This window comes from Agelaius tricolor, unplaced genomic scaffold, assembly GCF_023055355.1.
Source record: "Agelaius tricolor isolate 1412-34295 unplaced genomic scaffold, bAgeTri1.0.p SCAF_18, whole genome shotgun sequence".
Classification (NCBI taxonomy): Eukaryota; Metazoa; Chordata; class Aves; order Passeriformes; family Icteridae; genus Agelaius; species Agelaius tricolor.
This window is the reverse complement of record NW_027269278.1, coordinates 2,650,125-2,670,943: the sequence shown is the minus strand read 5'-3', so window position 1 is coordinate 2,670,943 and position 20,819 is coordinate 2,650,125. Positions and strand designations below refer to the sequence as shown.

The 20,819-nt window shown below is 54.9% G+C and overlaps 1 protein-coding gene across 1 annotated transcript in view; it reads left to right on the top strand.

The window, feature by feature from the left end:
* LOC139597947 (protocadherin gamma-A12-like) overlaps nucleotides 1-19,103 on the top strand; it is a 155,210-nt gene extending 136,107 nt beyond the window's left edge. The window contains exons 5-6 of the mRNA XM_071443772.1: nucleotides 11,792-11,880; nucleotides 16,705-19,103. Of these exons, the coding sequence (XP_071299873.1) occupies nucleotides 11,792-11,880; nucleotides 16,705-16,931 (316 nt within the window). The 3' untranslated portion in view covers nucleotides 16,932-19,103. The remainder of the gene's footprint in view (nucleotides 1-11,791; nucleotides 11,881-16,704) is intronic.
* Nucleotides 19,104-20,819: the final 1,716 nt, after the last annotated feature.

The window sequence follows — 20,819 nt, the reverse complement described above, 5'->3', positions numbered from 1 at the left end:
CTGCTACAAAGGACCCATCCTGTTGTTGTGGTTTGTTTTCATTGTTGTGCCCTGTACATTCATGGTGCTGCCTGCCCCTGGCTGCTCTTTGTTTGGGGCTGTGTGTGATGATTTGTTCAGGAAAACACCGGGCTGGAGGCAGGATTTCCTGCCTGGAGGATGGGGAGGGCTCTGTGTTTCTCACAGGTGGACATGAGCAGGTCTGGCATCCTGTGGCAGGGCTGAGGACAATTCTGGGCTGTGTGGGCAGGCTGGGAGGAGATGGCAGGCAGGAGCCACCCCAGAGACAGCGGCAGGGACTCACAGGGAGGTGGGAGCAGTGTGAGAATCCATGGCAACTCCAGGGGAGGGAGGAGCAGAGCGTGTGGAGGAGATGCAGAGTTGCCATTTCACAGCCCCCTTCCATGTGTCTGCTCCAATCCTAAATCCCCCTTTGTTAATGCTTCCCAAAGCTGTTGCTAGCCAGGCTTCCCCTCCCTGGCTGAGCACAGCCAATGGTGGTGTTCACTTGCCTTCCCTTGTTTATCAAGCAGCACCACAGCTGCCCTGGCTGCCCCCAGCCATCATCCCCCACCACAAACCAGGGGCTTGGGGCTCACATGGAGATGCTGCAGCAACAGAGAGCCAGGAAGGAAAAGAGGGATTTATTTTTTTTTTCATTCTTTGTTTTGTTTTCGTGCAAGAACTTCAAGAGTTGGGCTTGCAGGACTATCAACAGGCTGCCTGTGTGTGCTGGGGCTGGGGAGAGGAATGAAGAAAAGTCCTTTAAGCTCTCAGGGGTGTTCTTGTAGCTCAAAGCATGCAGGTGTAGCCAAGGGGGGGCTTGGGGTGTGTTTTTGGGGTGCATGACAGTGTAGCAGGACACTGACCCCACATGTGTGCCTGGGGGGGACATCCCAGAGCAGCTGGGGCCAGAGAGGGAACCATGGACATTCCTGGGCTTACCCAGCTGAAGGACAACCGGCCACAGCTGCAGGCTTTGCCCACATCCTTCCTAAAAATAAATCAAGGCAGACCCAGGAGCCCCAGGGGTGTCTGGGGGTGTTGTAAACACTGAGGAATTTACTCTGGGAGTTTGTGTGGTGTTGTAGTGGATGCAACAGCAGGTGCTACAAGCACAGGGCACCAGTGGGGCTGTGCAGATAAACACTGGTGGATTTGCCTTCTGCTCATTGATGGAAAACGTGGAAATGGGCACAGGCAGGGCTGCTGGACAGGCTGCAGCTTCTCACTGACAGCAGCAAGAGGAGCAGCAGAAGGAAGTGCCCCTGTGAGAAGTTTAGGAAATAATTACAATCCTCACATTGCCATCCCAAACACACCCCAGGGTTAAGCCAGCAGTGGTATTTGCTTTGCCAGGTGTGGTTCCACACATTCTGCAATTCACCCATTCACATTCTGGGTGAATTATAAAGTTGTAACAGTCTCTGGGCTAAAATTCCAGCTTTTTCTGACTGGGTTGTGTTTGTTTGCCTGTTCAGTGTTGAGTAGTGATTCCTCCACAACTCCTGCAGCATGTGCAGTGTGGAGCTGCTGTCAGCTGCCTCCCCAAGGCATGGGGAAGGTGTGAGTGAAGCCCTGCAGCCTGAAAAATCACAGCAGCCTCTGGAATTCTATTTGAGGGCATTGCTTTGAAGGAACAGCCCTAATCTAAGTGACAGTGTTCTCCTAAGAGTGAGAGCTGCTGTGTTTAATGTGGGCTGTGACTCTGAGTGCAGGAGGAGCTGTGCCAGTGAAGGAGCTCTGCTCTGAAGGGGATTCCCCCCTGTCAAACAAATCCTTGGGGCTGAACAGCTCAAATCACCCAACTTCTGCCACATCCTGGGGAGCCTGGGAGTGAAGTCTTTCTGGGGAGTATTTGGGGTGGTTGTTTGTGTCCAGTGATGAAGCCCACACCAGTCCCCAGCCTGCTCCTGTGGCTTTTGCTCAGCAAACACCTTGAAGGGAACCACAGAAGCCCAGGAAGGACCAGACTGTTTTATCTGCTAGGTTTGACCTGGTGGGTTGTGGAACAGAAAAGATTGAAGACAACTGAGAACTTCATGGCTTGGAGGGGCTGGAGCATGTCCAGGGCAGGGAACGGAGCTGGGAAGGGGCTGGAGCCCCAGGAGAGGCTGAGGGAGCTGGGCAGGGGCTCAGCCTGGAGCAAAGGAGGCTCAGGGGGCCCTTGTGGCTCTGCCCAGCTCCTGCCAGGAGGGCACAGCCGGGGGGGCCGGGCTGTGCTCCAGGGAACAGGGACAGGGGCAGGAAAAGGTCTCAATTTGCACCAGGGAAGGTTAAGATTGGATATTGGGAAAATTTCTTCTCTGAAAGGGTGGTCAGGAGTAGGAACAGATACCAGGGCAGTGCTGGAGTCTCTGTCCCTGAGGGGATGTGAAAGTTGTGCAGATGCAGCACCTGGGGCCTGGGTTAGTGCTGGAGTTGTCAGTGCTGGGTTCATGGCTGGACCCGATGATCTCAGAGCACTTTTCCATCCTAGCAATGCTGTGATTTAACTACTGGGGTTTCCTATCAACCCTACAGACAAAGCACTGCTTTTAAATGACTGTGAGGCTGCTCAGAGCCTGGCTTTGCTCTGTGCATGGGCTGCAGACTTGGGGTGCAAGTTTGGAGTGGATTTGGGTTGCAGGGCAGGCAGGAGCTGTTTTGATGCTGGGACCAGGACTTTTCTCTGGATAACTCCTCCTCTCCCTGCCCCTCTTCCTGCAGAGCTGATGTGATTTTGGGATTGGAAGCTGAAGGTTTTTGTAGATGTGTCCTGTCCCACCCCACCTCCCCTTCCACAATCAGGAGACCACAGAGCTGTCCTCTCTGCCACCTGTGAGCACTCCTGCTTGCAGGGGCCACCCTTTTGGCTACAAACAACCCAAATCTCAGCAGATTCAGTATTTGGGCTTCTTTCAACATCACACAGCCCTTTTAAACTGAGTATTTCCTTCCCTTATGCACCATTCTGGGCCAATAATCCCTTTATCTGCATTTGTCATGGCAAAGTCTGAACCCTCCAGATCCTGCCAAGTGGGACAAAAGTAAAGTCTTTTGTAGAGAAAAGGAAATATCCAGGTGATGGGATGTGGTTCACACTGTGGAGAGCCCCCAGAATATCAGGGGTTTCATCACCAGTTTTATGTATAGAAAAGCTATTTTAGGTGATTTAACAGGTGCTATGTGTATTAGTTTAATTTTTCTCCCTCCATCTGCTTCCTGCACAGCTGAGCACATGCCATGGCGGGCTGCAGAGATGGCTGAAAAACAGGGACAGCAACCTTTCCAAAGAATTTCCCAAAATATCCTTCCTGGCATGTCTGGGACATGGATGGTGGCAGGATGGCCTGGGGGAAATAATTACTGGTCTGGGCTCTGTCTCCTTCAGGAGGGTTACAGGAGTTCCAGGGAGAGGGATCGATGCCTTGGCCCCATTTTAGGAACATTTTTGGCTTTTGTTCTGCCTTCATCCAGCAGAGCAGCATCCCAGCAGCTCCACAGGTTGGGATGTAGAGGCTCCCCAGCTTTGGGGGGCTGGAAATGCTCCCCCCACTCACAGTTCCTCGCTAACATTTTCAGTGGCATCTTTGCAAAGTCATGATCCTAAAGCTGGGCTTCACCCAGGCTCCCTCAGGCCCTGGAGCTGCTGGGATGAGCCAAGGGGCTGGGGAGGAAGGGCCAGCAGGGACAGGGGACAGGGAATGGTGGCACTTCTGGAGCTGATCCCGCTTTTGGGGCTGGGGAGGGTGGGGGGCTGTGGGATACGGGCGTGGGGAGTGGGACAGAGGGATGCTCGCCCTGAGCTGTGTCCCCATGCTCGGGGCAGTGTCCCCAGGCTTGGGCAGTGTCCCCATGCTCGGGGCTGTGTCCCCAGGCTTGGGCAGTGTCCCCAGGCTCGGGGCTGTGTCCCCAAGCTCAGGGAGTGTCCCCAGGCACAGGGAGTGTCCCCAGGCTTGGGCAGTGTCCCCAGGCTCAGGGCAGTGTCCCCAGGCACAGGGAGTGTCCCCAGGCTCAGGCAGTGTCCCCATGCTCGGGGCTGTGTCCCCATGCTCGGGGCTGTGTCCCCAGGCATGGGGCAGTGTCCCCAGGCACAGGGAGTGTCCCCAGGATGGGGCAGTGTCCCCAGGATGGGGCAGTGTCCCCAGGCATGGGGCAGTGTCCCCATACTTGGGGCTGTGTCCCCATGCTCGGGGCTGTGTCCCCATGCTTGGGGCAGTGTCCCCATGCTCAGGCAGTGTCCCCAGGCACAGGGAGTGTCCCCAGGCTCAGGGCAGTGTCCCCATGCTCGGGGCTGTGTCCCCACACGCCTGGAGCACAGCGGAGGCTCAGCACCGGCTCTGCTCCCTGTCACTTGTCACTTTGCCAGCCGGGGAATGTTCAGGCTGAGATTTTCCTGCCGCTGCTGCCTCCGGCTGGAGCCGCGTGTGGGAGGCAGAGGGGGATGGGGAGGAGGAAGAGAAGCACAGGGGGATGGGGAGGAAGCTGGGATAGAGGAAGAGGAGCACAGGGGGATGGGGAGGAAGCTGGGATAGAGGAAGAGGAGCACAGGGGGATGGGGAGGAAGCTGGGATAGAGGAAGAGAAGCACAGGGGGATGGGGCAGGGGGACAGCCTGCAGCGAGCAGAGTCTCCTCTGGCATGGGGCTGGAGGAATGGGCTTGGAGGTACCCCTGGGAGCTCTGGGAGCTGTGTGGGGAGGGGAGGGCTGGATGCTGCCCCAGGGGAAGGGGGAGCAGCATCCGGGGCTGGCGTGTAAATGGGAATGAAAGGAGAAGAGGCCGGGAGGAGAAGCAAATCCCAGTCACAGCCCCTGGCCTGGGAATAGCCAGGAGCATGGGCTGGGAGAGGTCCTGGCTGGGAGAGGGCACGGCCATAGGAGCCAGAAAGCCCCAGAAAGAGAGGAGAGAGGATGCTGAAGGTGTCCCGGGAAAATCCCCAGCCTGAGCACTGCCCACAGCCCTGCCCACAGCCCTGCCAGGCACCTCGCAGTGCCCTGGGGCACTGAGCTGCCCTCTCCATCCCCCGGGGCTCTGACAGCACTGCTCTGGCACGAATAAACTCTCCCAGTTTGTTGTGGCGCTGCTGTGACTCGTGTTTCCAGCTGCAGAGCAAGGAAAACAATTTTTCAGGAATCCATCGGGCGATTGTGCAAATAAATGTTTGCCAGGCCTTTGGCTGCCATAGTGATGAGCTCCATGGCAACCCCGCAAGGAAATGAATAATTCTGTGCTCGAAATGGAATAATTTTGTGCTGGAAGTGGAAGATAAAAAGGGACCTGATGGCTGAGGGTGCTGCAAATTAGCTGATGAGCAAAGCACCCAAGTGCCCCCCTGGTGTGGGTGCTTGTGGAAGCTCTCGGTAGTGGGGCAGTGCTGGGATGCAGTGGGGCTGTGGCAGGGCTGCCAAAAAAGCCTTTTGTCTGTTATTCCATGAAAATGGAAAGCCTTTTGTCTGTTATTCCATGAAAATGGAAAGCCTTTTGTGTGGTTATTCCATGAAAATGGAAAGCCTTTTGTCTGGTTATTCCATGAAAATGGAAAGCCTTTTGTTTGGTTATTCCATGAAAATGGAAAGCCTTTTGTCTGGTTATTCCATGAAAATGGAAAGCCCTTTGTGTGGTTATTCCCTGGTTTCCGTGTATCCAGGTTTATTGAAGGCAGCCCCCGGTGGTGCAGAGGCTGTGCCTGCCTCTCCTGACACAGCACCTGGCCTGTGCTCCGTGTCCACCACACCCTGAGCCCCTGCAGAGGCTGCACCCTGGCTTTGTCTCAAATGTGGCTTTGATTCCTTCTCTCAGTTCTAGCTATGCTGGAAGCATTCCTGAAAATGAAAGCCAGCTCTTTTCTGAGCTTTGAAGTGTGGAGTAGAACTGAACAGAGAAGAAAAAAGGAAAAATCTATCCTATGGGGGATGGGTTTTTAGAAAAACACCCTATTGAATCAACAGCATTTGTATTAAAACCAGCCAGTCCCTGGAGTATTTCCATAGGAACCAGCCCTCCCAGTCTGGGCAGGCTCCCTGCAGCAGCATCCCAGGCTGTGGAGGGGTGGTGGCAGTGCCAGGGGGGCTCTGGGTGTGCCCACCCGGGCAGGGCAGCAGGGCAGGGAGGGCTGCTCATTGTGGAGTCAGTGATTCACAGCTGTGACTCACAGCCCCATCCTATAGCCGTGGAAGGCAGCCAGGTCTGGCCATCAGCTGTGTGCATTCTCCACTGTGAGAAGTTATTTTTGGGTGTTTTTAGATTACAGCCCTTGGGTTTTTTTTTTCTGTGCCTCTGAATTCTGGATGATTGCGCTGCAAGTAATTGAGACACTTGAATTTCCTGCTTAGAGAAGTGAGTTCAATGCCCTTTTTTGTTTTTTCCTTTTTTTTTTTTTTCTTTTTGCAATGCTAAGGCATTTCTAAAATAGCTTTTCTACGTGGCGTCATGAGGAGCAGGCACACAGCTTTGGGGCTCTTCGTGCAAAATTTGGGAACACTGGCTGCAGTAAGGGTGAAAAAAGGGACATAGGGTGCCAGGTTGAACATGAATCACCAGTGCACCCTTGCTGTGGTGGAGACTGACTGCTTTTACTGCTTTTACTGGTCAGGTTGTAGCCAGCAGGACAAGAAGTTGCTCTCAATTCCCCCGTAGCACCCACAGATCCACACCTGGAGCACCGTGCCCAATTCTGGGCTCCTCACTGCAACAAAAGCAGGGCCACCAAAATGATCTGAGCACTGGAGCCCAGGGCAGGGTGGGAGAGGCTGGGGGAGCTCCTTGTGCCTGGAAGGCGGCACCTAGGAGCACTGCAGCACCCTTAAGGACCCTGCCAACCCACACCACTGCAGGATTCTATGATTTGTGCCCCTCTTCCAGTCTGATTTTGTGATCCCACAGGGAATTAAGGGCAGGTAGGGCTTTGGGTGCCCCCCAAAGTGGAGGGGCTGGTGAGGCTCATGGCAGGAGTTCACATGCTCATCCCCCAGTGAGGCCACAAGGAAGGAGAAGGGTCTGAAGTGCTGCCCATGCTGAGCTGGCTGGTGATGCACAGCCCTCCTTCCTGGGACACTCAGCTCCAAACCAGGAGCTTAGAACAGCTGAGCAAGATCCACAGCTCCTGGTGCAGCCACCCCCCTCGGGAGGGTTGGGCTGTGCCACTCAGACCCCTCCCAGCCTGCAGGGACCACCCCGACCCCTCAGGCCTCCCTTTCCAAGCCATTCCTGGCCGGGTCTGGTGCCCAGGGGTGCCAGCTCTGCTGCCTGTGCCTTCCTGCAGCCCTGGGGCCAAGGGCTGGGGAGCTCAGGGGGTCCTGGTGCAGGGGAATCTCCTGACCTCGGGGTGAGCCTTTCCTCCCTGCATTCCCAGTGCTGTAGGACACAGAGGCTTTGACTGGAGGAATGTCTGTACAGGGGAGCCTGAAGGAGGGGTGCAAGAGGAGGGGAGAGTATTTTGGGAGGTGGGAAATGTGATGCTGGCACTGCCACATCAAAGAAGGAGTTGAACCTGAGCCTCTGATTTCACAGCAGAGTTCAAACTGGAATACTACACTTAAAAAAAAAAAAACCCAAAATGTATTTGATATTTATTGTGCTTTCTCTCCCCCCATCTCTGGGTACCACCCACACATCAGGGCAGCTCCCAGAGGCAGGATCAGCGGCTGGGAGGCTCAGGGATGTTTCTGAGCAGCTTTCCTGAAGCCCTGAAAAACCTGGCAACCTCATCTTGCATCTGGGTGAGGGGCAGGAGCTGCTGGGGTTAACGGGAGCCTGAATGGGCTCTGGTTTGCAGTGGAGTTCAGGTTCCCAAGTCCTTTATTGGATCTAGCCCGGGGCTCTATTCCCAGCCTGTTTGTGCCATTAACAGGTCACTGCAGCCCCAGGGCTGTCCCCACCTTGTCCTGGCATGGGGGGGTGATGGCTGCACACCCAGCACGGAGGAATCAATCTGGGAGGGGAGCACGCCTCACTTCTGGTGTTTTCAAACTGTGCCACCGCCCCTGGTGTGCAGGAGGGCTGGAAATGGTGCCCGGGGTGCCCCGGGATGTGCAGGGATTTCAGGATGCTGCCTGCAGGGTCCTGCCGGGGCAGCCTCTGCTCCATTAGTGCTCATTTGCATCCCCTAAAGATGAACTGGTGTGAGAGCAGCGCCCTGTGCCCGGCTGGGGACGGCTCAGGCACGGGATCCAGAAGGGGAGGTGTTGGGGAAGGTGAAACAGGGAAGCCTTAAAAATGTGATTGTCTGGCAAAAGATTTTGAGAATATAGAAACTATAAGCGAGATTGAAATAAAAGCAAGATTTGAGATCCCTCAGTTACTGAACAGCTGGAAAACAATGGTGTGGCCACTGAAGGTGATCTCCTTTGGATGGAACAACACCCTCTGCTTGCAGACAGCTCCAAGGGGCAGAGCAGACCCTACAGCTTGGCAGAGGGGCCCAAAGAGGAGTTTTTAGGGTTTAAAATGTAACACGGTGTGGTAATGTAATGATTCTTATAGGCTGTATGGAAATGTTATAGGATTTGTATCTTGTACTAGATTGGTTAGTGAGAATCAGAATATTCAACACAGAAGAAGATTTATTGTATTGTAATGGGAACTTTGCTCTCTTAGCTCTTGCCCCTCTTGCCTCTTAGCTCTTACCCCATTTATTCTCCTACCCCCTTTTACTCTCTTACCCTTTTACTCTCTCACCCTCTCATCCTCTCTGCCCCTCTCTTCTCTCAGGCCTGCTCTGAGCTGTGCCTGGCAGCTCCCAGCAGGGCCCTGCCCCCAGGCCCTTTGCAATAAACCCCAAGTTCCTGACCTGGCTGCAGAGATCTCTCGTCCCCATCTCTCCTGACCGTGCTACCCCCCAATGCTCCTACAGGAGGGACGGTCCTGTGGTCCTGGCTCGGGTCCTGCACATCTTTGGATGAGTTGCTTAAGACCAGATTTGGTGCAGAGCACCTGGGAGTGTCTGCACAGCATCCTTACAGTCAGATATTGTGTTTCAAAGGCAGTTTGAACTTACATTCAGAATTCCAGAATGGTTTGGGTTGGAAAGGACCTCACAGCCCATCTCATTCTACCCCTGCCATGGCAGGAACACCTCCCACCATCCCAGGCTGCTCCAAGCCCCATCCAGCCTGGCCTTGGACACTGCCAGGGACCCAGGGGCAGCCCCAGCTGCTCTGGGCACCCTGTGCATGGGGCAGGATTTCACAGGGATGCTGAAAGCTCATGAGCATTCAAGGCTTCTCTCCTTGCAGGGCTTTGGTGCAGCTCCAAGGTCACTGTGGCAGGAACAACCTTCAAGAACAGCGCCTGCGGGTCCATCCCCATTCCAAAATGCCCATATTGAGGCTGTTCCGTGTGTGAGGGCACAGGTGGAGGGGGCACTCAGGCAGGGGATGCTCAGCAGGGCGTGAGGAGCCCATCTGGTGCCCAGCACTGGCACTGAGCTGGCACCGGCCGTGCCCGCGCTGGCAGGGGCAGCGTGCAGGGAGCTGAGAGCTCGGGCACAGGGACACCCCAGGGCAGGGCTGGGCAGAGATTCAGGGGCTGAGCAGGGATCTGGGGCTGAACAGGATGCTGAGATCTCAGCAGGGCTTCAGGATCTCAGCAGTGTTGGGGTCTCAGGAGGGATTTGGGGTCTGAACAGGGCATTGGGGTCTGAGCAGGGCATTGGGGTCTGAGCAGGGTTTTGGGGTCTGATCAGTGTTGGGGTCTGATCAGGGTTTTGGGGTCTGAGCAGGGTTTTGGGGTCTGAGCAGTGCACTGGGGTCTGAGCAGGGTTTTGGGGTCTGAACAGGGCATTGGGGTCTGAGCAGGGTATTGGGGTCTGATCAGTGTTGGGGTCTGAACAGGGCATTGGGGTCTGAGCAGTGCATTGGGGTCTGAGCAGGGTTTTGGGGTCTGAGCAGTGCACTGGGGTCTGAGCAGGGTTTTGGGGTCTGAACAGGGCATTGGGGTCTGAGCAGGGTATTGGGGTCTGATCAGTGTTGGGGTCTGAACAGGGCATTGGGGTCTGAGCAGTGCATTGGGGTCTGAGCAGGGCATTGGGGTCTGAGCAGGGCATTGGGGTCTGAACAGGGCGTTGGGGTCTGAGCAGGGCATTGGGGTCTGAGCAGGGCATTGGGGTCTGAGCAGTGTTGGGGTCTGAGCAGGGCATTGGGGTCTGAGCAGGGCATTGGGGTCTGGCAGCCCTGGGTATAAGGGCTGGGACCACAGGGGTGGAGGAGGCACCTCCATGCCTTGTATCCTGGTGGTTTGAACACTTTCCTGGGCAATGGGGTAAGGTCCTTTCATGGGAAGGGCTTTCCAACCCCACATCCTCCCCTACCTCACTTCAGGAGAGCTCCCAGGGCAGCCCTCATCCCAAGGAAGCCAGTACACAGCCAAGGGGTAAATCCTGGCATTCCAAGGGGTAAATCCTGGCATTCCAATGGATGGAAGGGCTGTGGGTGGTCAGAGCAGGGGCTGGGAGAGGAGACAATGCTGATCTGAGTGGTGGGGTCATTCAGGGACAGAGCAGAGGGGACCCCAGGAAGCTGGTGAGATGCTGAGGAAGTGTGGGGGCTCTGGAGGGGCTCTGGGAGCACAGCCCTGAGCAGTGAGCAGTGGCTGAGCACAGCTGACACCTGGCAGACATGAAAGCCAGGCTTGTTAGCCTGCACAGAGTGCTGATTGTAGCCTCAGCCACAAAACCTCCTCAGCCAAAGTCTCTCAGCATCCCCTGAGCTCTCCCAGGCTGATCTGTGGTGCTCAGCACCCCCAGCAGCCAAGGAGAGCCAAGGCAGATGCTCAGATGCTCCCTGCTCTCCTCTCCCTGCTGCTCCAGCCTCCCCAGCACTGAGCTTGGACTCTGTTCAGAGCAGGTTCTGTGGTGCCAGGCAGCTGCTCTGTGATGACCCAAATTCCCACCACACTGTGGGGTTTTCTCACCCTCCATCACATGAATGGAGTTGTAACCTGAAAGAGCTTGAGAGGTGTCATGGACATCTTTTATGGAAAATCCTTTCTTTAGGATTTTTCTTCCTGAGAAGCTGAGAGGCCTCAGGAACAAAATGTAACCAATGGTTATCTGCTGCTGTGGAATGCAACAGGTGCATCTGGGATTGGCCCATGTGGTTGTTTCTAATTAATGGCCAATCACAGTCAGCTGGCTCAGAGTTTCTGCCTGAGCCACAAGCCTTTGTTATTCATTCCTTCTTTTTCTATTCTTAGCCAGCCTTCTGATGAAATCCTTTCTTCTATTCTTTTAGTACAGTTTTAATATAATATATATATATCATAAAATAATAAATCAAGCCTTCTGAAACATGGAGTCAGATCCTCATCTCTTCCCTCAGCCAAAACCCCTGTGAACGTGGTCACAGAGAGGTGCATCCACTCACAGCCTGCAGAAGGGCAGAGGACCTGGGCAAACAGGGGTGGATATGCACTTATGGGGCTTTGGGACTGCAGTTTTTGTGATATGACACTGTAATTTTGGCAATGGATGACATTATATCCCATGGCAGGGGGGTGGAAATAGATCATCTTCATGTTTCTGACCCAAACCATTCTGTGATTCCACACTGGGGGGGTTTGGAGGAGATGAGATGCTTGGCTGTGGCCTCTGAAGGCCGCAGGAGTTAGGAAGGTGTTGCTGGATGCACCATGGAGTCCCCAAGTGCTTTTGGTGGTTATTCTTCAAGAGCCTGGTGAGGGATGGACACTCTGAAAGTGGGCCCTGGATGGACCCTGAGTGCTGTTTATGGGAGGATTTAAAGCCTGCACTGGTCCAGCCCACTCCTCCTGACTGAACTGGAGTAACTTGCTGTTTGTTTTCTTTTCCCACAGCTCCCAGAATGGAGAGGAAGCTGGAGCCTGGCCCAACAACCAGTTTGACACAGAGATGCTCCAAGCCATGATCCTGGCTTCAGCCAATGGTTGGTGTCCATCACTCCTGGGAAAACCCTGACTCCTGCTCTGGGGGGCACCTGGGGTCACACTGATAGAGGAGATGCCGTGGGACTGATTGATCTGGGTTAGCCTGCAAAGGTTCTGCTGCAACAGATCCCAAAGCTGGTGGAAAAGCACTGATATCCCTGCAGAGAGAGGGGTCAGGAGGGATGAAAGGGGAAAAGCACTGATGTCCCTGCAGAGAGAGGGGTCAGGAAAGATCTAGGTGGAAAAGCACTGATGTCCCTGCAGAGAGAGGGGTCAGGAGGGATCCAGAAGGAAAAGCACTGATATCCCTGCAGAGAGAGGGGTCAGGAGGGATCCAGGCAGAGGAGACACCTGGTTCCTGTACACAGGGACACTTCTTCCACCCAAACTCTGTTTGCTTTGTACTGAAACAACACCACCTGGCTGTGCTGGGGTTGTGTTACATGGAAGAACCAGCCTGGAGATGATGTTTTATGGACTGCTTGGTTCCAGAAAGTCACAATAAATTAAACTTTCTGTGAGGTGAGGAGGAGGGAAGGCTGGAAGTTTGTGTGTGGCTGGACCAAGGGAAACAGGGAGTGCCTGACTCAGTATTCCCAACAAACCTTGTGTGCAGAGGAGCTCCCTGAACCCCTCTGCTCAGCCATGGGCTCACCAAGGTTTCCTCCCCTGGCTGCTGCTTCCTCCTTGCAGTTGTATTCACAGGAGGGTGGTTTGGGGTCGTTTGGGGTTGGTTTGTTCTGGTTTATGGCTGTGCAGAAGCCTTGGGCAGGGAGGGATGTTCCCACGCAGCCACAGCCTCCATGGCTTTGTGTGAAACCAGGACAATTATCATTCTGTGCAGCACTATGGATAAAGAGCCTGCTTTTCATAGAGCCTTTATTTATAAATACCTTCAAGTCTTTCCCCCCCTTGATTTAAAAATAGAAGCACAGCCATAAAACCCTGTGCAAAATGCTTAGGATGTTTCCTTTGAGCTGTTGGGAGGGAAGGAATCTGAGGGAGGAGGAATGGTTTTGGTGTTGCTTTCTTGGAAAGCTGCTGCAGCTGAGCTTTGCTGCTCTGCAGACACCAGGACACAGCTGCCGTGGCTGGGGAGGGGGACAAGGTCTGGGGCAAGGCAGTTGTTTACACTCCAGAGAAAGGAACAATGTGAAAATGTGTCTTTGCTCTGCAAAACGACCATGGAAAAACAGCCCTTGGGCTTGCATGTGGTTATCATCACCCAGTGGCTCCAGATCCGGTTTCCTTGCTGGTAAATAAAGCTGTTTTTCTGGCTGCTGCTCCAGCAATCCCCAGGATCAGAGCTAAGCGGGTCCCTTCCAGGTTAAGCACCGACTTTGATGGAGCCCCGGGCCCATTTGCAGCAAATCTCCCCAATCCACTGTCCCAGCCTGTCCCACGGCTCGGGTCTGCCCAGAGGCTGATGGAAATCAAATCCCTCCTGCAGATAATGGCTGTGCCTCATCCATCCTGCTCGGGCCCTTTCTGTGCTGGATGTGTGCATGGGCACCCAGCAGCAGTTTTCCCTCCAGCACAGCGTTTTCGTGTCACCCTTGCTCTCTGTCCCCTTTCTGCTCTCTCTTTGAGCCAATAGTGTTGATTGGAGCAGGCTTTGATTAGGGGCAGCGCTAATTGCCCATTAAGCTTTGTGCTACCCATCCCTGGGTGTGATTTCCTGGCCATTTAAATAATCCTTATGTTTCACTGTCACCCACTGAGCTCAGTTTGAGCTCCGGGGTGACACGTGGGTCACAGCGATGCCTTGGATGCATCCTCACCCTGGCCCAGGTGTTTTCCTTGGCTTCAGCAGGGGGGCATTGCTGGCCTGCCAGGCCAGGCCTGCACCATCCAGTCCTTTGAGGATTAAATCCCTTCCCCAATGGTTAAATTGCCATGACAGAGTAGCTGGGGACCTGATTTTCCCCCCAGGGCTGTGACCTTGCTGTAGGGCTCTGTCTCTCTCCTTCCTCTGGACCTTCCTGCCTTGCAGCCAGGAACAGAATGAAAAAACAGCGTTTGGAGTGATCTGAATGGGCAGAGGCAGCTGCTGGGACAGCCCAAGGAGCACAGATGCTCCAGGACCCCAGACTCTCAAGGACAGACATCCTGTCCTTAAAATACTCTGGCACCAGGGAGAATTTAGAGAGGTGCCATGGGATGGTGGGAGAGCAGAAAGGGGAGGTCCTTGTGCCCCCAGGCAGGGGCAGACACCCTATATTGGGTGCCCTGAAAGCCCCACCAGCAGCTGCAGCAACACCTGCTCCGGGGCTGCCCCGGGGGCGATGGAGCCACTCCTGGTTATTTTTGCCAGAGCCCAAATTCTTGTTTTCCTCCTCAGGACCGTTTGGGATAATGACAGGCTGCTGGTAGAGGCTGAGCATGACCTTTCCAGCAACAAGAGCTCAAGTGCTTTGCTTGGCAAGAGCACCTCGGTGCCCATTTATAACCTTCCATTGTTCCTGTTCTCTCTTCTTTTCAGCCTTAATGTCAGGGTTACCTAGAAACAGCCGGTCGTCCTTACCCGGGACCCATGGCAGGCTGGCAACTTCACCAGTGCCTTTTTCTCCCTGCTGGAAGCTGTGTTGAGACTGCAAATTAATTCATGGGGACTTGGGTGGTGCTGGCACCCCCAGCCCTTCACTGCTCAGAGCCCTGGGGTGGCCCGGAGGGACACAGGGCAGGAATCCCCAGGGAGGAGAAGGTGCCCGAGTGCACCCAGCCTCTGGCTGGGCTGGCTCCAGCTGGGACAGCCCAGAAAAAACAATTCTTCCATGGCTGGAGGCTGTAGTCTGTCAGAGTTGAGATGGAGACAATGCAAAGCAACACACTCCATTTTCAGAAGCCTTCAGCCCTGTTTTTATTCTAGCCTGCATGCTTTTTCTTTTTATACATTCTTACAAAACTCCTAAGTTTGCACTTTACTCATTGGTCACAAGAGACAAAGTGCTCACTGGAACAGGCAGTTGCAGGTTTCTCTTATTTCTCCTTCCTTCTTTCTTGGTTTCTGTGACAATGACCTTGGTAGGAAATTCTTTCAGGGGTAAACGTGGATCCTCTTGTCAAACTTCTCTCTGGGTCACAGAAGTTGTTGTAAAACCTCTTCACAGCCGTCCACCTGTGAGATGGTCCCTGCACATCTCCAGTTATCCCACCCCACGGGGGTCATTTCTAACACCTCCATGGGTGTGGGCTTGAGGTGGTTGCTAATGAAATATTGTGCTGCTAAGGTGAGGGAGGATTAGCAATAAATGTCACTAATTACAGACACATCTCCCCAGCACAATGTCCTGCAAGCCCTGTAGGGTCTGGAACACATTTCATGGGGACTGTGGAAGAATTCTGCTGTGGGGAATGCTTCCAGAGCAGGAAGTGAAAGGCATTTCCCTGTTTGCACCCCACAGCCCTGCCCCAGTGCACAATATCCCTCTTGTTTTCAGCCTCGCTGTGTTTTCCTCCCTGCCTGCTCCAACAGAGCAGCTGCAGCTTCTCAAACTGCAGTTGCTTCATCCTTCCGACCCCTGCAAAGGGAATGTGTACACAGCCATATTTCAGGGATGGTGGGATGTGCTCCAGCTTTTTGTCCAGCTTTCTGGCTGGCTCATCTGCCTCCATCTGCTTAGGGGAAAGCAGAGGCAGCACACAGAGCTGGTCTGGAGTGAGGAGAAATGCAAGGGGACCCAGCCCACCCCTCTGCTCGTTGTTTTTCTTTGTTCTCACAATCCCTCTGCCTCTGGAAGGAGGGAGCAGCACCCCTGGGCTCTGCCTTGGACCCTTTGGGTGCCCTGGCTGGGTGTCCCCATCCTTCAGGAGAGCCTGGCCCCAGCCATGAGCACGAGGCAGTCAAAGGCTGAGTTGGGAGCCACAGTCTCAGTCAAAGGCTGAATTTCAGCAAAGCGTTTCAGAAGGATCCCACCCTGAGCCGTGCACAGGCAGCTGCCCTGGAGCAGATCGTGCAGCAGCTCATGGCAACAGCATCGCTCATTCCTGCCATCCCCCCGTGCTCCTTCTCCCCCTGCCCCCGTGCATCCCCCGTCTCCATCTGCTCTCCAGCATCCCGGGGGGCCCTGTGCCCCTCCCCGCTGCTCGCTCCGTGCTGGAGCTTTGCATAGCGACAGGAATGAACTCGCCTTCCCCTCCCCCTGCTCCCCGATCTGGACCATCAGACACGCTCTGGCATTGATTTCCTCCGTGCTCGGCTTCCTAGAGCCATTTTGTGGTATTGCAGGGGAGGGGTTTTCTCTTTCTCCTCTCCCGTGTCCTGCTCCCTGAATAAACCTGTGTGCAGAAAAATACCTCGGGCAGGGTTTTAAATGCGGCGGAAAAATAAATAAATATTGGATTTCCTTTAATGCATCACTAATGGTGTGACTGCACAATATGTTTGTAATGGGCAGTTTCGGGGGGGGGTTCTGTGCCAGATGCCCCGTGGGGAGCTGCAAGGTGATGTTGCTTTGGGTTTGACACCCTGTGGGGCTGTTGGGGTTTGGGTTGGGGGTCTGTGCCAGGCTGCCCCGTGGGGAGCTGAAAGGTGATGTTGCTTTGGGTTTGACACCCTGTAGGGCTGTTGGGGTTTGGGTTGGGGGTCTGTGCCAGGCTGCCCCGTGGGGAGCTGAAAGGTGATGTTGCTTTGGGTTTGACACCCTGTAGGGCTGTTGGGGTTTGGGTTGGGGGTCTGTGCCAGGCTGCCCCGTGGGGAGCTGAAAGGTGATGTTGCTTTGGGTTTGACACCCTGTGGGGCTGTTGGGGTTTGGGTTGGGGGTCTCCAGCTGCCTTTAACATCCTGCCCTTGTCTTTCCCCCCTTGCCCGGCGTTCCCTACAGAAGCTGCTGACGGTAACTCGACCCTGGGCGGCGGCAATGGCACGATGGGGCTGAGCGCCCGCTACGGCCCGCAGTTCACCCTGCAGCACGTCCCCGACTACCGGCAGAACGTGTACATCCCGGGCAGCAACGCCACCCTCACCAACGCCGCCGGCAAGCGCGACGCCAAGAACGCCGCCCCCGCCGGAGGCAACAAGAAGAAATCCGGGAAGAAGGAGAAGAAGTAGTGAAGAAGAAAAAGGAGACCTTAGAGCTACAGGGCAGCCGGCTCCAGCACTCCCCCAAAACCACAGCCCAGGCCGGAGGACGAATGTGAATTTTTTTTGTGGTGCAAAAGTAGGAAATGCTGCGAATGTATCTCGTCATCATCAGGGCTGAAAGCAGGGGCTCGCTGCTCTCAGGTCTCATGATGAAAACCAATCCGGAATCTAAACCCAACACAAACAAGTGCCCTGTGAATAATGTTTTGTACAATCCCTCGGGTATTAGAATATGCAAGGGCGGAAGGTCTTTTGCCATGTCTTTGGATCCAATTTGCTCCCAGGTAGTCCAAGAAAGGCACAAGGCTTGTGCTCGGCTTTGCCCAGTGTAAATAATTTTAATGTGGATCTTTTAATTTATAGCCCTTCAGCTATTTTTTGGAAAGGAAAAAGAAGTTCTTAGCTTAGAGCCCACGCTCCAGTTCTTTGCTGTTAAATTTTCCATTTGTAAAATTCACCCCCAGTCAATGAATAGCGATGGCTTTTGGAATTTGGAAGTTGGTAGGGAGTGCTTCAGTTCCTGCTTACCTGTCATCTGAAAAAAAAAAAAAAAAAGTGTTTATATTGCATGAGTCAAAGGGAATATGGCAAAGCTGCATCCTAAGCATTTTTTAATTTTTTTTTTTTTTAAAGTGTAACCACTAATGGCCTGAAATATGATAAGGAAAAAGCCCTCCAGCTGTGTGAGAGTCAGGGAATTCATGAGGAGCATGCCGAGGTGTGCGGCAGCTGCCCCGGCGGTTCTAGGGGTCTCCGAAGAGCAGACACATCTCAAACCTTCTTTGCAGTAAATATTTATATGTACAGTCGATGTTCTTATGGAATTAAGGCTAAGAGAGCCTCGCTCCCCCGCGGCCAGGCCTGGCCAGGTCCCCCAGGGACACGGGGACGAGGTTTCACTGTCTGCACACGGTGTCTGCATGCACGTCCCTCTCCTCACACCTGCACTAGCGCCGTAGCTCCACGGACCCGCACAGTCCTCGCATGCCCACGTGGTGTGAACGCGCCGGCAGCCGCCCGGGCTGCCCTGGGGAAGGGGTGGGAGGGGGTGGGATGGCTCAGGCGGGGTGGGGAAACTCAATATTGCTTCTAGTTCGGGCCCCAAAGGTTCTTTGGGGTGGTCGGGCGGTTCTTGGGGTCTCGCCCAAAGGGTGGGATCCGCGGAGCTGCCGGTGCATGGCTTTGGTGCAGAGTTGGTGGCTGAGTAAGTGATGGTTGTTTTGGTGGTGTTTGGGGACCAGATCCAGACAAGGGACCCAAGAGCAGGGGGTGATGCTGCAAAACGGGGGCAGTGACTGGGGAGTGGCACGCGGGGCCAGCCCAGAGGAGGAGGTGATGCTCCCGCTGGCTTTGGGCTTCGTATCCTGCAAGGAGAATGGAAGGATGAGGATTAGAGTTTCTCCATGTGCCCATCACCAAAGCACCAGGCCAGCTTCCCGTAGCAAAGCAGCTCTGAGCCCCCAGGAGAGGCAGATGGGGGCTTTGTGTAGCCAGAGCCAGGGGAGGAGCTGTGGGGTGGCCCGGAAGGGGCCACACCGAGTTTCCCAGGGGGGTTTGTGTTGTTTTTTTCCTTTTTTAATCACTAACACGTAACTCACCCAAGCAGACCCAGCCCTTTCAGCCAGGCTCTCCCCACCCCTGCCCCCTCCCCAAACCAGGGCAGCAGGAGCATCCTCCATGTTCCATCCAGATCCAGCCTCCTCCGGCGCTGGCTGCACTGGGAGCGGTTCCCACCCTGTCCCCTGCAGCTGCCACCTGCCCCCCTCTAGAAATGCTGTAGCTGAATCGTAGTCTTTATATTTTCTTTTTAATCTGCAATCTGAGGTAGCGTAGTGAGTGTCGTGTATTTAGTGGCGTGTTATTTTTAATTGCAGTAACTAACTTGTGGACATCAGTATTTTCAATTTTCTCTGTATCTTCTTTCCATGTGGTCTGTGCTCCGAGTGTGTGTGAAATGAAACACGTTTGCCCTTTCAATGTGTCTAATATTGAATTATACTTATATATTATATATATGCTTATATCCTTCTTATACCCATATAGACCAATGTCGATGTGTTACACGCAAGTTTTATACTCTAATATTTATATTGCTTTTTTTCTTTGGGAAAAAAAAATAATAAAATGGTTTCTTCTGAATGAATGGAGTTTATTCTGGTGGGAAAAGGGAGGTACAGGTGGGGTCTGGCTGACAGGGGGTGGTTCAGCCCCTGCCTGGCTCCAGCAGTGGGGATGCTCTAGGGCCACCCCCAGTCTTGGTGGCACCCCCATCCTCTGGTCACCCAGGCCTTTGAGTGGAGGGTGGCCTGGCTGTGGATCATGACTGAGGACATGATGGGGTCGGTAGCTGCAGCCCCCAGAGGCTCCAGCTGCCCCTCTCCATCACTGCAGGGATCTGGTCACTGTTGCCCAGTCCTGGAGGATCTGGAGAACCAGACCCAGCTGGAATTCCATCACCCTTCCCCATCACCAGCAGGAATCCACTCTCCTTTCTCCAGCCCTGGTCTGATTTGCTTTTCCCCCTCTCTGCCCTTGGGGACAGTGGGTGGGAGGGCACTCAGATATTGTCACTGGAGCTCCCTGGCCAAGACAATCCTCCCACCCTCCCCTTCCAGGGGTCCAACACAGGCTCAGGAAAAACATCCCGTGGCTCAGGATGTCGCAACCCTGGAGGAAAAAATAAGCTGCTGCTGGCCAGATGTGAGGGGGAGGGTGGAGGAGGCGGGGGCAGAGCAGTCCCAGGAGACAGACAGAGCGCAGGATTGGGGATTGGGGCTGCTCCCCTCTGTTAGCAGAGCACAGGAGGTGTGCAGGGTGTATTCCCCGTTCCTGGATCCCATCCATCCCCACCCAGTGTCTCTGTCCAGGTGCAGCTCTGTGCCCTCCACGCTCTGCCCCCCAAACCTCCCCAGTTCTGCCCTTTCCCACAGCGAGCACCCCCTGAGCCCCCCTGGCAGACTGACAGACACTCCCCAAATCCCCCAGTGCCCCATAGAGACACCAAACCCCCCTCCAGCTGCACACAGACCCCTGAGAATCCCCATGCACCTCTCAGAGGGACATCCCTCACCCCAAATTCCCTTGCACCCCACAGACCCAGCTCTCCTGCCTCCCCTGTGCCCACGAGGACAGCCCTGGTCACACACACACACACATGAGGGGTGGCCTCCTTTGGGACAGGTGGTCCCAGACCACAGGGGAGGCCGTGGGAGTCAGGGCAGTGCCAGGGCAGGGATTTGCTGCTCTGGGGCCCCGGTGTCACCGTGTCCTCTGTCCCCAGCGCCGAGCTGCGCTCCCTCCCATGCTGGGTCACCTGGGCTGCATCAGGGACAGCTCCAGGGGGATCAATCCCATCGAGCTGCAGCTAATGGGGAGCAGGGCTGAGCACTCCCAGGTGCCACCCACGGGCTGTCCCCAGCACCTGGCACAGCTGGGTGGCTTCATCCCAGGGCACCGGGTACCACTGCCCGCTTGGCTGGTGATGCCACCGGGTGTCTGAGGGCTGGTGGTGAAGGAACCGGGGATGGTCACACGAGTGGGTCCCCAGGGGGGTGACAGCCACCACTGGCAGGGAACAAAGAGGCTTTGCAGAGCTTCAGGGCTGGGTTTGGCTTGAGGAGGCTCCCGGTGCCCCGAGCCCCGCGGGGTCCCCGTGTCCCAGCTGCGGGTGTTGGTGTGTGCACTGAGGGGGCACCTCGAGTTCCATTTCATTTCCCTTCTCTCTAGCTGAAATCACCGCAGGGCACGGCGAGAGCCAGGAAGGGGAAGCCGTGAACACAGGCCTGGCCAATTAGCGCTGATGAAGGAAACTCGGTCAGCCGCGCTAATTAGCGGGGACAGGCGGGAGCGGGAACG